The sequence below is a fragment of the Triticum dicoccoides genome, chromosome 2B (assembly GCF_002162155.2).
Source record: "Triticum dicoccoides isolate Atlit2015 ecotype Zavitan chromosome 2B, WEW_v2.0, whole genome shotgun sequence".
Classification (NCBI taxonomy): domain Eukaryota; kingdom Viridiplantae; phylum Streptophyta; class Magnoliopsida; order Poales; family Poaceae; genus Triticum; species Triticum dicoccoides.
In genome coordinates, this window is record NC_041383.1 from 736,515,193 (window position 1) to 736,531,020 (window position 15,828).

Consider the following 15,828-nt stretch of genomic DNA (forward strand, 5'->3'; position numbering starts at 1 on the left):
GCGCCGCTGCCTCGCCGCCGGTCATGGCCGCCCCTAGGGTTTCCCGGCCGTCGCCATGGTGAACGTCTCCGCGCCGTCCAACGATTCCGCCGCGTCGGTAAGCGTCTTATCCGCATCCGCGGCCCTGATTTGATCTCCTCGCTCGCTCGCTCCCCCGCGAGCCCAGTCGTCCCCGCCGGATCCAAATTCTCAATGAGTGTGTGTCGTGCCACCAGGTTCGCTTGATTCGCCGGAGCAGGGTTCCCCGCCGCCCTCGAGGCGCCCTCTGGAGGAGATCGTCGTGATGTCGAGGTCAGCCACCGCCGCCCGCCTGCAATATCTTATTCACTTGGTGCTTATCGCTGTGTAATTTAGGATTCTGGTTCGATTCGCCCAAATGCTGAAGTGTACATGGCTTTCCTGTTGCTCCCAGGTTTCTGCAGTTAGGGAAGAGCGGCAGAAAAATTGCTCAGGCTGTATTGGTCAACTCGAAGCCCGGCAGTTCAGGTGCGCAGAACATTGGGTCGAGCTTTGCAGACGGTTTGGCCTATAAGAGCAGGACATTCTTGCACCAGGGAGTCCACAATGGACCGGGCACCTCGCACATGCTCGGACGAGCAAAGGAGAGCCTATACTGGAGCCCTGGTGCCAGAAACTTTTCTGTTCTCTCGTCATGTAGACGGAATGCATTTCATGGCCAGCTTGCTTGGAAGCAACTCATGGCAATGGGTACTCGTGTACCAAAAGCATCTCCACAATTTTCTTGGAAGCAACTCATGTCAACGGGCTCTGCTGTACCAAAAGCATCTCCGCTTTTAAGTAGAGCTGCTTGTGCTGTTACCCTGACTGCCACTCGATATAAGTTAGTCCCTTACCTCCTCGCTTTTGTAGCTGGAGAGTTGATGCTGGGTGAGAAGAGCTTTGCAGATGGCGAGTACCTCCCAATAGGAGAGAATATTTACTCGCGAGCTCAGGACAGCCGTATTTATGTCACCACATTGATATTCTCAGCAGTAGAGATGGTTATCATAATCCTCAGATCAATATATCTGGCTTTCTTGTTTACTCCCAGTATACTTATGGCACCATTTGCGGATACTCTTGGCAGTAAGTATAGGAAAACATGGCTCCGTCTTGTGCATCGTACTTTAGAGAAGGCAGGTCCTGCATTTATTAAATGGGGCCAGTGGGCAGCGACACGTCCTGATCTATTTGCAAACGACCTGTGTACCGAATTGTCAAAGCTACACACAAAAGCACCAGCTCACAGCTATGCATATACCAAGAAAACTGTCGAGAAGGCTTTTGGTCGAAAGATATCTGAAATTTTTGAGAATTTTGAAGAAGAGCCTGTAGCATCTGGAAGTGTTGCTCAAGTGCACCGGGCTGCTTTGAAATTCCGACATCCTGGCCAAAAGACGCCAAAGATTATAACAGTCGCAGTTAAAGTAAGACATCCTGGTGTAGGAGACTCAATACGCAGAGATTTCAGTATAATTAATGCGGTAGCTAAAGCTTCAAGATATATTCCAGCGTTAAATTGGCTACGGCTAGATGAGAGTGTGCAACAGTTTGCTGTCTTCATGATGTCTCAAGTTGACCTTGCAAGGGAAGCTGCTCATTTGAGCCGGTTTATCTACAACTTCCGCAGGTGGAAAGATGTGTCATTTCCGAAACCTCTTTATCCATTTGTTCATCCTGCTGTCTTGGTCGAGACTTACGAGCTTGGGGAGAGTGTCTCACACTATGTGGATGACCATGATGGAGAGGAACGAGTTAAAAGTGCTCTTGCACATATTGGCACTCATGCACTCTTGAAAATGCTACTGGTACTACATTGAACCATCTCTTTGTCTTCTCATTCTTATTTCTGTTTTGCCTTTGAAGACGGGAGTACATGCTTTCTGTATTAAAATAGCAGAATGATAGAGATTTCCCTTTTGTACACTCATATTTTATAATCCACGTAAGAATTATATTGGATCCTGAGTGCTGTAGAAATTTGCGCACCAACCAAGATACAGAGACTGCATTGCCCCTCTTATTAGGTCACTCAACTCTTGAACAGCGTGGAACAGATGGCATTGGAATTATCCAGAGAGAGGGATATGTAAATGAATAAGCAGTGCAAAGTTATCTCGAAATAGTAGAATGACATGTATTTTCGAATAAATTTGAAAGTTAGCATGACATGTATCTTGCTGCAGAGGGAGTATTGTTTAGGTTGTAAGTTCATTTGAGCATGATTGCGTCAAATTTTAGTTGGAACATTAATTTCTAAAGTTATTTACAATTATATCCTGCACATATTGATATGGACTCTACAATTACTAAATGAACATATTACTATCAGTTAGCAGAATTGTATCTGTTGCGGAGAATTAATTGAGAATATATGCTTTATTACTAAAACTGAACACTTGGATGAGTTGATGTAACATGGAACCGGTACTTTTAGAACAATGAAGGGGCTTCAGTATATTATTTTATGAATCAGACTGGCACTTTAAGCTACTTTGTTCCTCAAAAAGTACTGCGTATGCAAGCTCACAGTATTAATACATCACTAGTATTCTTGCCAATTTGATAAGCCTCATTATGACTCTCTATTTAGCATATTGTTGTACTGTTGTGTATATACTCATTGGTATCCACCTTTTCCAGGTTGATAATTTTGTCCATGCAGACATGCACCCTGGAAATATCCTTGTCCGTATTGCACAACCAAGAAATCCGAATAACACCCTTTTGAAGTCAAGGCCACATGTGGTATTCCTCGATGTAGGAATGACTGCTGAACTTTCAAGTAATGACCGTGTGAATTTGCTGGAGTTTTTCAAGGCTGTTGCACGTCGAGATGGTCGTACAGCAGCAGAGAGTACGCTAAAGTTGTCAAAACAGCAGAACTGTCCAAATCCAAAAGTTTTTATCGAGGTAATTATTTTCATTTTTCTTTTGCTAGTGAACACTGGAGATGCTTTTTTCTTCCACAAATTACTAGGTGATTTTATTGGCATTTTGGTATCAAAAATTGGGCTATTATATTGAATGGCTTCTGCTTACTAAATGGATGGCATTGTCGCAGTAAATATTGTATTTATATGCATGCCTTGGATTGTCAAACCGTGGAATGAACAATTCATGGTTTCAGTTATTGAGATATCTTGTTTTTTGCTAACAGGAAGTTGAGCGAGCATTTTCCTTCTGGGGTACCCCTGAAGGTGATGTTATACACCCTGCTGATTGTATGCACCAGTTGCTCGAGCAAGTCCGACGTCATAAAGTAAACATTGATGGGAATGTTTGCACTGTCATGGTGACTACATTAGTTCTTGAGGTAAACTTTATGACCTGTGTGCTTATGATGTACTTAACATAATTTTAATCTTAAATCTCTTTGAATGCTACTCATTTTCTAGAAATTCATTGCTCTCCTAGATGTTCAGTAGAGCACCATGACCCAAATTTCAAGACTACTTAGGAATTGCTCATGATTAATAGTGCCTGCAGAAACTGTATCGCTCGTGAGAAAAGTATGCAGTGAGCTTTAATATATAGCATTTGGTCATGAAGTTATCCGATACTATTGATCTTGTGTAGTGCTCAGTTTGAATTTGATATTAGGCAATAAAGGGGTTCTTAGTTTGGTTAGCTTTCCAACCTTAGTTGTAGAAGTTTTCATAGTAGAGAAAATAAAGTAGTAACTGTCATTGCAGCCATGTCTAGTTTTTCTGTAAAGAAAGAACCTTAGTTGTAAAAATTCTGTATTTCATTTTCTTTTCTGTTTAAAGAAAAAAGGCTTTGGACGTGTGGATTTTAGACCCCATGTCTGCTAGTCTGGATGGTCGCAGAAGTGACGAAGTAACATTTTATTAGAAAAAATGTACAGATTGTGCCCTACCTTGTTGTGCTGGAAGATTGTAGCTCCTTCTGAAGCTCTTCTGTTTATGTTGTACTGAACAAAATAAGAATATAGAGCCCCATGATACTTACCTGTACTGCTCTTCTATATTTTTTCTGCTTCTTTACTAAGCTTCTTTTATTGATAAAATCGATGTGTAACAAAATAAGTTATTCCCCTTAATTTGTTAATTCCTTTACAGGGCTGGCAGCGCAAGTTGGATCCAGACTACAATGTGATGAAAACACTACAAACATTACTTTTCAAGGAAGACTGGGCCAAATCTCTTCAGTACACAATCGAAGGGCTTATGGCGCCTTAGGAGGAGCGCATTGGAATCTTCTCAATTTTGCTGATCTGGTTTACGTTCGTGTTCACTTAGATTTAGAGTTACAGTTTTTTTATGCTTACAGTTTTTGTACTCATGTTGGCCTGCGCTGTGCTGCAAAAACGGCCATGAGAAAGTAATAATTGCAGCATTCTTTCGAGCCACTGGATTCAGGTACACAATCCCTGGGATCATATGCTTGTCATCAGGCCAAAGGACGGGTCCTTTTGAGCGCCTCCCAAATTTTTTGTTAATAGATATCACTAGAAGATGTAGTGAAAGGCCCTTATCCTGATGCTCCTTTTTTTGTAAGCGGAGAGAAATGTATCAGTGAATGAGAATTCTTTCTTTGTATACGCAGAGATACAGTTAATTGTTTCAAAGAAACCTACGTCTTGTCTGACATAATTTTCTGTATATGTTTGAGATGCAGAATTTTTGCTGATAAGCATCTCTCATTTATTTTTCTTTACACATCATATGCATAATTTTATGTATACGTTTGCATTTGCCATGATTTGGTAAAAGATTCACTACACACACGAAAAATTGACTTGTGTGGAGAGAGCGCTTCCTGGTCGCTCCCGCGGGCGGCCGGGAGCGAACCCTAGCCGCCAGCAGCGCAACACCCACCTCCCCCGCCTCCCCTCGCCGCCGCCGGACGGCGTCGCCGGGCAAAGCCCGTGTGGCGGCGGGGCCCTTTCCTCCTTCCGGTCGGAGCGGCGTGGCGCGGGCCGTCCTCTTCGGCGGGAGCTCGGCTGGCGGCGATGCTAGCTCGAGGCGGCGCGGCGAGGTAGCGCAGGGGCGGGTCGGGCGCGCTTCGGGGCCGGCTGGGGCGGTTCTACGTGCGGCGGCTTGCCACAGGCGTTGGTGTGGGCGCACAGAGCAGAGGGCGCGGATCTGAGCGGGCCATGGAGAGGGGACATGGGGCTGCGTGGGCGCCGCGGCGAGGTTGCGCCGCGCGTGCGTGGCGGCTCGGGCGGCCATTTGTGGTCGAGCGCTGCTCTGCTGCTTGGGTGTTCTGCTCCACGGCCTCGGGTGCTTGGGTACTCTGCTCCGCGGCGTGAGGGGCTCGAGAGGAGCTGGGACGAGGTGCTGTTGCACGGGAAGGTGCTGCACAAGGGGTCCGGCGGCGCGGATCTGTCGCCGGGAGGTTGCGCGATGGCGCGGTGAGGGGCTGTTGCTCAGGCGGAATGGTGGAGCGGCTTCGCTGTGAGATGCAGGAGCAACAACTTCAGATCTGCTCGGATTCAGGTGGAGCCGGTGGACGTCGACCATGGGGATTGTGTGCTGTGCAGTGCTCCGGATCTGCTCGGATTCGGTGGTGTGGAGGAGCTCCGGGCGAAAGTCCAGCACTGACCTTGGGTCGGTGCCGGCAACAGCGGCGCTAAACCCGGTCATGGACAGCCCGGCCCAACGACCCGGCCCGAGCCCGACCCGAAAAACCCGGGCCGGGCCGGGCCGGGCTTGACATTTGGGCCGGGCTCGGGCCTTGTTTTGCAGCCCGAAAGATAGTTCGGGCTGGGCTCGGGCTTCACTTTTCATGTATTTCGGGCCGGGCTCGGGCTTGAAAATAAGGAGTATTTCGGGCTTCGGGCCGGGCTCGGGCTTGAGAAATGAAGGTCGGGCTTTTACAAGCCCGGCCCGAAACTCGGCCCGGCCCGGCGTTTGCCCGGGTTTAAGCGGCGCAATAGTCATGGTGTCGTTCCCCTTCTTGAAGGTGTTGCCGTGGAGCTCCATTACACGACTCTCCGGGAGAAATCCCTAGCTTCGGATGGTCGAAGCGGGCGATGACGGCGGCTACGTCGTTTCCTTCTTTGAGGCATCGCCTTGGAGAGTCAGCATGTTGCAGTTTGCACAGATCTCTTCATCGTCGAGGACAGTGGACGTCGGCGCGGCGGCTCCGGGTGATTTCTGATTGTGCGTCGAGATGGCGATCTCGGGAACAATGTGAGTGGCGGCTCTATGAGGTGGGGCTCTATCTTGACATTGGTTGGGTGGCATCCTTGTCCCGCTTGGGCGGTAGGGGTGTCGGCTCGGTCGATGCGCCCCAGAGGGGGCGATCTGACTTTATGTCGGGGCGGCGGCCCCGGATGTGGTGCGACGTTCGTGGTCTGCGAGCGGTTGCCCTGAGCAGCGTGGGCTGCGGGCAGCTGGGTTGTGCGGCGTTGCTGCTCGAGGGGAGCGGTGGTATGTCGGGGCGGCGGCCCCGAAAGGCGGTGCCGGTTGATTGCGCTGGGCGCTACGGAGCGGTGGATGTCGGGGCGGCGGTCCCGAGAGAATCTCTGGGCGACCAGACTTCTGTAGCAACGATGATGGTGGGAGCGATGTCAGCGACGCGGCAATGGTTGCGATAGTCGACTCTTCTTCGGCGTGTCCACGATTTTGCCTCGGTTTGCTTGTTGCTGTGGAGTCGAAGCTGCGGTGGCGGGGCCCTGTGGTGTACGATGACTGGCTGCAGGTGGCCCGTTCGACGATCTTCCGTGGCGCCAGCCGTGCCTGGTTTTGTTCTTCTGAGTTCTCCGTCAGAGTCGGAGCTGCGTTGTCTGGCCGTAGGTCGACTTGTCGTCATTAGGGTGGGCTTTGCCCTGTGTGTTTCAGTCTATGAGTGGGCTTGGTCCTTGTTGTTCCGATTTTTGTCCGGTTTTCCGTAATTAACTGGGCAATTCTTTTCTGCTTAATTAATAGATGAGGCAATCTTTGCCTCCGTTTCAAAAAAATAAATTAAAGATTCACTGGACTGAAGATCCTCGAGAACCCTGCTGTTACATACACTCCAAATGGTCCAGGTGACAAGGGACTCCTTTGAAATTCAGAAGCTTCACCATGAGTAAATAGCATAAAACTACTACTTTACAGGCTAGGGTTCCAAAAAACTACCGGTTTTTAATTTTTTGCTAATAACTACCAAGTTGGGGGTTGGTTGTTTCAAAAAAACCTAATCATGGAGTGCTTTAAAATTGACCGTGATTATGACAGTTGGGACCCGCACATAAGAGAACCGTTTGTTTGACTGTTATCTTACAGGTAGGGCCCACGTGTCTGTACCTATGTAAGTTTTTTAAAAAAGCAATCAGGTCCCTATAACTTTTTTAAAAAAGCAATCAGGTCCCTGATGTTTTCTGAAAAAGGCAATCGGGTCCCTGATGTTTCTAGAAAAAACATTCAGGACGACACCGCAGCTCGCCGGCGGCCAGATCGCCGGCCAAGCGAAAGGCGGCGGCTCGGCCGCCGCGTTCCTCATCGCGAAGGGGGGGGGGTTCTCTAGTCGGGCGACAGGCTAGGTGGAGGAGCTCCTGGCCATGGCGCGCGGCTGGTGGCGGCCCGAGCCCTTGGCCATGGCGCGGCTGGCGGGGGCCCGAGCTCCTGGCCATGGCGCAGCTGGCGGAGGCCTTGCTCCTCGGCCCGCTCCTGGCCATGGTGCGCGGCTGGCGGGGGCCCAAGCTCCTGGCCATGGCGCGGCTGGCGGCGGCCTTGCTCCATGGTGCGCGGCTGGTGGCGGCCCGAGCCCCTGGCCATGGCGCGGCTGGTGGCGGCCCTTGCATCTCGGTGCGCTCCTGGCCATGGCGCGCGGCTCGCGACAGCATGAGCCCCTGGCCATGGCGTGACCCGTGCTCTTGCGCTGCGGCTCCTCCTCCTCGCGGCGTTCGTTCCCGTGGTCGAGCGTGTCTTGGCGCGCGGCGGATGGTGGAGGTGGCTGCCGGGAGGGGTAAAGGAAGAAGAAAGAGACAGGAAGAGAGAAGAGAAGATAAGAGGAAGAAGAGGCAACTTACATGTGGGTCCCACATGTAAGTTAACAGTCAAACAAAACTGTCAAACAAACGGATTGTTTAGGAGTGGGCCGGACCCGTCATAAAATGGTTTAAATCGCTAGCGACGAGTATTTAGGGTTTTTCGAAACAGGCAACCCTTGATTTGGTAGTTATCTGAGAAAAATTAAAAACCGATAGTTTTTTAGAACCCTAGCCTGTAAAGTAGTAATTTTATGCTATTTACTCCTTCACCATAGGCCCTTGCAGCCCTCTCCAAGCAGAATGCCGCTAAACATGCAGGCAAGATCTGTAGCTGGGAGGCGGAGTGAAACGCCCAGAACTCGCAATGACCCACTGTTTTAGCTTCCGCCTTGATCAGCTTGATGATTCGATGGTGATGGCCCTGCTGTTGCTCTCTCTCCATATGCTCCAGGTGATGAGAATGACCAAAGAGTTCAGAGTCTTCTTTCTTACGCCTTGTACTATGGTTCTAGCGTAATGCCACCAATCTCTAAGGAGGTGTTTGGCTACAGAAATGATAACGGTAGTGGTAACGTAATCAGATTACACCGTTTAAGGAGGTGTAATGCGTTTTCTCCAAGTTTGTTTGGTTCACTTCAGGTAATGGAATCGATTACCGTCCCTGCTGCTCGCCGGCCAGCATGCTCACCGTAATTAGCTGTGAAAGCGCCTCTTGCACCAAGATTAAATGACCACTTTGATAGAGAAAACCTGTAGGCCAAGGACTCAACCTTCCTCTGATAAATGTCAATAAGGCTCTGTAACTCTTCTTTCCGTTACTTCCTCAAACTAAGCGGCAGGATAGGTGGGATCGACTTCTTACCAAGTCTGCATCGTAGACAGTGGAGCTTCCAAAAATATCCAGCAGAAGTTTGACTGCAGATTGTATCGGCAAGCGAACGACATCCACGAGCACCACTTGTGCATGATGTCGATTTTCCGCAGCGCATCCAAAAGGAATTGCCGAGGGACCGTGTCGAAAGCCTTGGCAATGGGCAGTTTGCCAGTTTCAGACTTTCAGCAGTAAAAATCTGCACTTCCTCTCCTTCGGAGCCTTTGCCGATTCCCTGACCCTCGCTAGCTTGAAATTCTCACCAAGGGATCGCCCCCATGCTGATGACTCCATTGTGCGATTTTCTCTGCACAGGCGTGTTATTTTTTCTGTCCACATTCTCGTGTCAAATCGGAATCACGTCCTGCATTCTGTTGCCTTTTAGTATCAGGTTGCGCGGTGGTCATCTCTGTTTGCCAATATTCTTTCAGAAACTGAACCAGCAAGCATCTGGCGCTGTCTTCTCTTGTCCATACGTTTGACCTCTATGCGACGCTACTCAAGATCCATTGTCATGTCCATTATCTTTTCGGATTACTGGTATCACCACCAACGATGAGAGCAGTGATGAGACGAGTCGGCGAAGGAGTAGATATGAGGGCGGAGAGACCGCAGGTGGGAATCGCACATATTCTTCAGGCAGGATAGAATAGGCATGAGGAATGAGGATACTGAACTCCTTTATCAAATTAATAACAACCTGACGACTCGTGTGGCGTGGGATCGCCGGGCACTCGTGCACGCTAACGCGTAGTGCGACCGTCCCATCAGTTCAACCCCGTCCACGTACTACGTACGTACACCTCACTCGCTTTTCAGTTTTGACCAATGAGTAATCATCTCCGCGCCTGGCAGCGCAGTTGCTTTCTAGGAGTATTCCAGAACCCCTTGGACCAGAGCTTGCCCAGGTACATATATGCACGTATCCATCTTTTCCTACATATATCTAGCACTATAAGCTGGTTCCAGAGCAGCATCGTGCACGTCCCTGTCGATGCACGGACCACACACATACAGCACATACATACGTAGGTGCAAACAAAATCCATTCAAGAAGCAGAGCGATCTGCGGGCGGTAGTGGTAGGCAGGCCATGCCATGTGTGCGGGAACGGGACGGGGCCTGGCGTGGAGCGAGTGGGAGGGTCAAACTAGGAGGCACGACAGAGATCGGGCGGGGCCGGGGCCGGGGCCGTCCGTAGGTGGCATGTCACGGTACGGGATGCACGAGCGCCGGGACCCAAGCAGCGACGATGAATCGACCGGTGGTCGCTTGCCGCCGGCCTGCGTGCCGTCACTCGCCCTGCCCTCCTCCTCTCGTTATCCGCCCCGCCCGCTTCGCCCATCCCGTCCATCGGTAGGTCACGCTCGCCGCCGCCGCCCCCACCATGTGCGGCCGGCGTACGTCGATGGCCACCCCCCACAGCCCCACACAGCCACTGCTGGCTAGGCTAGGGCTAGCTCAGCCCCACCGCCCGGCGCACCACGTCCGCGTTCCGGCGCCGGACGGAAAGACGCATCCCCTACTACGTGCACCCGGGAGACTCTGGCCAACTGACCGCACCGGACATGAGTGCATGTTGCGTGCATGTAGGCATCTGCGTTGTGCTGTGTTAAAAGGTGAATGAGACCAAATTATATCTCATCTAGATGAGTTCTAGCAAAACTGTAAAAAGAAACTAACCGCCTCTCATAGGTCGTGCGTGCTTCCGTGCATGGTTACACACGCTAGGGAGGGAACACGTCTCGCTGTTTGCATCCATCCATGGCCCCGAGATTATGGTCTCGACCTGTACTGATCAATAATCCTTGCGTGGTTGAATCACCAGTTCGATCGACGTCGCCGAGTCCGTCCGTTCAGTCGTTTGCCTCCGGCTCCGGTACTGCAAAACCACAACGTCTCAACCACCGTCTAGCCTCGATCGGAGGATGGCGCATGTGCGCCCGGCCTGTCGACCCATCGATTGTACATGGACCAGCATCGGATTTCCGTCGCCTATCCCCGTCCCGTCTAACTCTCGACCTCGACGTACTGGTGGCCGGCCGGCAGCTGGACCCGGACGACGCCTTCCTTGCCCTCCTCGACCGAGCAATGAAAACAGACCAGATATTATACATTAACATAATTCAGGTAAGTACACATGCATACATGGGTCGATTTGATCAAGGAGATGTGTATCTCCGGCACGGCCCCGCCCATACGTGAAGAAGACCGCGCACACGTACGTGCCTACCTGTACCAATCATTGTGTCCGGATGAACAGTGCAGCGCTAGCTCCACTCGACGGCGGCGGCAGCCCGGCCCCAGTGCCGCCGGACGTTGCCGTCGAGCGCGCGGCGGGGCGGATAGGGCCGGAGCGTGCGGGGGAGGCGGGGGCCTTGGCGGTTGGTGCCGTGTCGTGCGGGGGGTGTTCGTGCGTGCGTGTCAGCCACATGCGCCGCCCGTAGGGGACTTCTCCGGGGGCCCGCGCGGCCTTGTCTTGTCGAGCCGTTAGCCGTGTCGCCGTTCGGCCGGAGAGCGACGGCGCCACACCCGGACACGCCTCGCTTACCTGATCCGTTGGATCCATGTTATCCGTATCGAGGATGGACGCACAATTTGTTTTGCTACTCCCACAGAGGGAGTAATAATATCACGAGACGTAACACGGGGATTATTTTCCATGTTATCCATCCAGGAGCATCTACTCTTTTTTTTACAAGTCACACAAGCATCTACTGGAGACGGCAACTCGGGGATTTTTTGTGTGTGAACTGAACATAGCTTTCATCCTAGGTAGAATGATCACAGATAATGCACTAGTGGCTTTTGAGTGCATCCATTTTATCAAACAGGAGAAAGACCCTAGCAACAAATTTTGTGCCTATAAACTTGATTTATCAAAAGCCTATGATAGGGTGGATTGGGTATTCTTCAAGCAGGTGATGCAAAAGTTGGGTTTCTCTCAACGATGGGTGGACTGGATAATGTCTTGTGTCACATCGGTGAGGTATTCTGTCAAATTTAATGGGACCCCCTTGGATTCATTTGCACCGTCCCGTGGTCTTCGGCAAGGTGACCCACTTTCACTATTCCTATTCTTGTTTGTGGCTGATGGGCTTTCTGCTATTCTGAAGAAAAGTGTGTCAGTTGGAGATATTACTCCGGTTAAGGTGTGTAGGAGAGCTCCCGGAATCTCACATTTACTCTTTGCGGATGACACCTTATTATTTTTTGAAGCTTCACAAGTGCAGACTGAAAGGGTTAAGTCTGCTTTGGAGACTTATGGTAGGGCCACTAGCCAAAGCTTGAATTTTAATAAATGGTCCATGCTCTTTGGTAGTGCTTGCCCAAAAGATGTACAACTGCAAGTCAGAACAGCCCTTGATGTTACTAGCTTGGTTTTTGAGGAGAAATACCTTGGTTTCCCTACCCCGGAGGGGCGCATGTCCAAGGGCCACTCCGAGAATCTCTAGACAAGTATGACTAAACGTCTTATCCAATGGGGTGATGGACTTCTGGCCCAACCGGGTAGAGAGGTGTTGATCAAATCGGTTGCCCAAGCGCTGCCGACATATATTATGGGTGTTTTTAAGTTGCCATTTTCAGTCTGTGATGATCTTACCAGAATGGTCAGGAACTTCTATTGGGGATCTTTGAAGGGCAGAAGGAAGGTCCATTGGAGAGGATGGGACCATCTCCTTCAACCCAAAGATAAGGGCGGTGCTGGTTTCCGAGACTTTCGTCTATTTAAGAAAGCTTTGTTAGCCCGACAAGCATGGAGGTCGATATTGAAACCTGACAGTTTATGTGCTCAAGTGCTAAAAGCATGTTGTTACCCGAAAGGAAAATTGGAAGATACTGTCTTTACGGGGAATGCATCTTCGTCATGGCAAGCCATTAGCCATGGTCTAGACCTTCTCAAAAAGGGGCTTGTTTGGAGAGTAGGCAATGGACGTAGTATAAGAGTGTGGCGTGATAACTGGATCCCCCGTCCTTTCTCCTACATGCCAATTTCTCCTCAGGGCAGGTGTCGTATCCGTTATGTCTCAGTCCTGCTGAATGACAATGGCTCATGGAATTATGAGCTTCTAAATGAGTATTTTGTTCAAGCGGATGCGACGGAAATCTTGAAAATCTGGGCATCTCCAAGGCTAGGGGAAGATGTACTAGCTTGGGGCCCTGGGGAGCTCAGTATCTTTACTGTTAAGAGTGCATATACTTTGGCCTTTGAGGAAGCGCATAGACGCAGTGCTGTTTCCTCTAGTTCGCACCCGTCTGGCAGTAGGTCATGTTGGAAATTGATTTGGTCCTGCAGTGTGCCGCTTACAGTGCAGAATTTTGCTTGGCGTCTACTCCCTCCGTTCCGAATTACTTGTCTTGGATTTGTCTAGATACGGATGTATCTAGCACTAAAATGAGTCTAGATAAATCTGTATCTAGAGAAATCCAAGACAAGTAATTCGGAACGGAGGGAGTAGCTACAAATAGTCTCCCCACTTGACAGAACAAGAACAAGATCGGACTCAAAGTGACTAGTCTATGTCCTATATGTGCTCTGGAATGTGAGGACAATTATCACTCATTTATTCGTTGTCCTTTGGCGCGGATCTTTGGGTAACAATGGCACAAGTGTGGAAGCTCCCTGACTTAAAGTCAATTTTGAACACAGGGAAGGAGTGGTTGCTGCAAGTCCTTGAGCCCTTGTCTGATACTGTTCGCTGTATGGTGCTCATGACTCTCTGGAGAAGTTGGTTTGTGCGAAATGAACTTGTGCACGACAAGCCAGCGCCACCATTGGAGGTGTCGAGTAGGTACCTCCAAAGTTATCTGGACTCTTTGGTCGGTATTAAGTCCAATACAAATATAGATCCAAGCAAAGGGAAGATGTTCATCTTGTATGATAATTTGTCTGAACATGTACGCAATATCAAGCCTATAGTGTCTCTCCTGTGGATCCCACCTAGTCCTGGGTGGGTCAAGTTGAACACTGATGGCTCTTTTGCTACAGATGGAACAACGGGTGCAGGTATGGTTCTAAGGGGTGTCGATGGATCCATCATTTTCTCAGCTTGCAGGGAGCTGAGATCTTGTCGGGATGCGCTCGAGGCGGAGCTTTGTGCGTGTATGGAAGGACTCTCATTTGCTATTCAGAGAAGTGACCTCCCAATTGTGATTGAGATGGATTCGATGGTGGCAGTCTCTATGATTCAAGATCGTGAACTTGATAGATCTGTTTATTCCTCGCTTGTGATGGAAATTAGACATCTTAGAGGTCTTCAACATACTTGTATTACTCATGTTAACCGTTCGCAAAATAAGGTTAGCAACTACTTGGCTAGTTTTGCTAGAGTAGAAAGAAGGACAATGACTTGGTTGGATCAGGTCCCCTGAAAGCAGTAGAACTAGCTCTTGCAGATTGTATGAACACTACCTTTGAGTAATACAAGTTTTGTTTTTCGCAAAAAGAAACTGAACATAGCTCAAATGTGGTTAGATTTTTCGTGGTTTTACCAAAGTTCAAGTCCCACGCTTGACACTGACATTGATCACATTTTCCAAAATTTATTTTAAACTTTTTAGCAATGTTCGTTCCGTGAGAGGAGATGTTCCTGTCGACAACGAGGTGCGTGTTGCGACTTCATTTTTTTTTTGCGAGAAAACTTCTGATCTATTTATCTTCAATCATGCCAGTATAACGAACACCAAAAATAATAAAAATTACATTCTGATCCATAGACTACCTAGCGACGAGTACAAGCACTGAAGCGAGTCGAAGGCGTGCCGCTGTCATCGCTCGTCCCTCGATGGAGTCAGGCACAACTTGTTGTAGTAGACAGTCTGGAAGTCATCGTGTTAACGCCCCATAGGACCAGCGCACTAGAGCAGCAACCGCCGCTGATGAAGAATAAAGTAGATCAAAAGGATCCAAACCGAAAACACACATAGACGAACAAAAACTAGATCCAAGCAAATCCACCGAGGATAGATCCACCGGAGACACACCTCCACATGCCCACCAACGATGCTAGATGGACAACCGGAACGGGGCCTAGGCGGGGAGACCTTTATTCCCTCTCTAGGGAGCCGACGCAGTCTCGCCTTCCTGAGATGAACACAAACCCTAACAAAAATCAAAGGAATGACTAACAATGAAGTCCTCACGCCGGCCCTTGCCAGGATCCACCGTGCCCCCATGGCTCTAGGGCCACCGGAGGTGAGGCGGACCTATGGCGGCGCCAGTGAGAGGCAAGAGCCCTAACTTTATTGAGGAGGAGGCGGCGGCGGTGTTATGGGTTGGGGATTGGGAGTAATTAATGCAATGTTATTGTGACTTCATTCATCTCAAGATGTTGTGCCGTCTCAGTATCTCGAAGATGCTCATATGGATAGGATGTGCAGAGGTATAGGGGTGAGTGTATATGCATGTTTGTGAGCATTTGCACTCGTAATGTGTTAATAAAACTTGATATTTTCTTCAACCAAAGTCATAGCAACTTTTATACATGCAATCTTTTTTCTTTGCTCGATGGATTGTGTAGTTGCTTTTGAAACTTTTTTGGGAGCCTCTATTTGTCATTTAACTGAAAAAATGAGTGCATCAGTCACTTCTAATATGAACAGTCAGATCTTAATCGAACCTCCCAAATTTGATCATTTACTGTTCATTATCTTCCTTCTTTCTTCTTCCTCCTCGGGATGCCCCCATCCAGCCCGCCCTAATCGCCGGCCTCCACCACCCGTAGCCGTCGGGCGCTACCGCTCACCGTCCCGCCCTCCCCTCAACCTCCTCCCACCGCCGTTGCTGGCCGCCGCCACGGCCATCACTCTAAGCCCTCGCACCAATGAAGAACTCCAGCGACCCCCCTGCACACTGCACCCCTAAGATATATAGTGGGGGTGCAGGTTCACAGGAAAACATCAACAAAAACTCCAGGCACCTGAAATTTAGCAAAACTGATATTTCTTTTTTAAGGATTGGTACTTTGCAGTAAAAACTATTGTGTGTGTGTGTGTGTGTGTGTGTGTGTGTGTGT

At 49.6% G+C, this 15,828-nt stretch overlaps 1 protein-coding gene across 1 annotated transcript; it reads left to right on the forward strand.

Annotated features, from left to right (window-relative positions):
* The first annotated feature begins 40 nt into the window (after positions 1–40).
* On the forward strand, positions 41–4,597 carry LOC119365969 (probable serine/threonine-protein kinase abkC). The gene is made up of 6 exons (XM_037631624.1): positions 41–97; positions 216–291; positions 413–1,808; positions 2,644–2,913; positions 3,161–3,316; positions 4,083–4,597. Exons 2-6 carry the CDS (start codon positions 284–286, stop codon positions 4,200–4,202), a joined length of 1,950 nt encoding a protein of 649 aa, XP_037487521.1. The 5' UTR covers positions 41–97; positions 216–283; the 3' UTR covers positions 4,203–4,597.
* Positions 4,598–15,828: the final 11,231 nt, after the last annotated feature.

Coding starts and splice junctions, on each gene's coding strand:
- LOC119365969 (XM_037631624.1), top strand. Junction 1,809..2,643: donor CACTCTTGAAAATGCTACTG/GTACTACATTGA, acceptor CACCTTTTCCAG/GTTGATAATTTTGTCCATGC. Junction 3,317..4,082: donor TGACTACATTAGTTCTTGAG/GTAAACTTTATG, acceptor ATTCCTTTACAG/GGCTGGCAGCGCAAGTTGGA.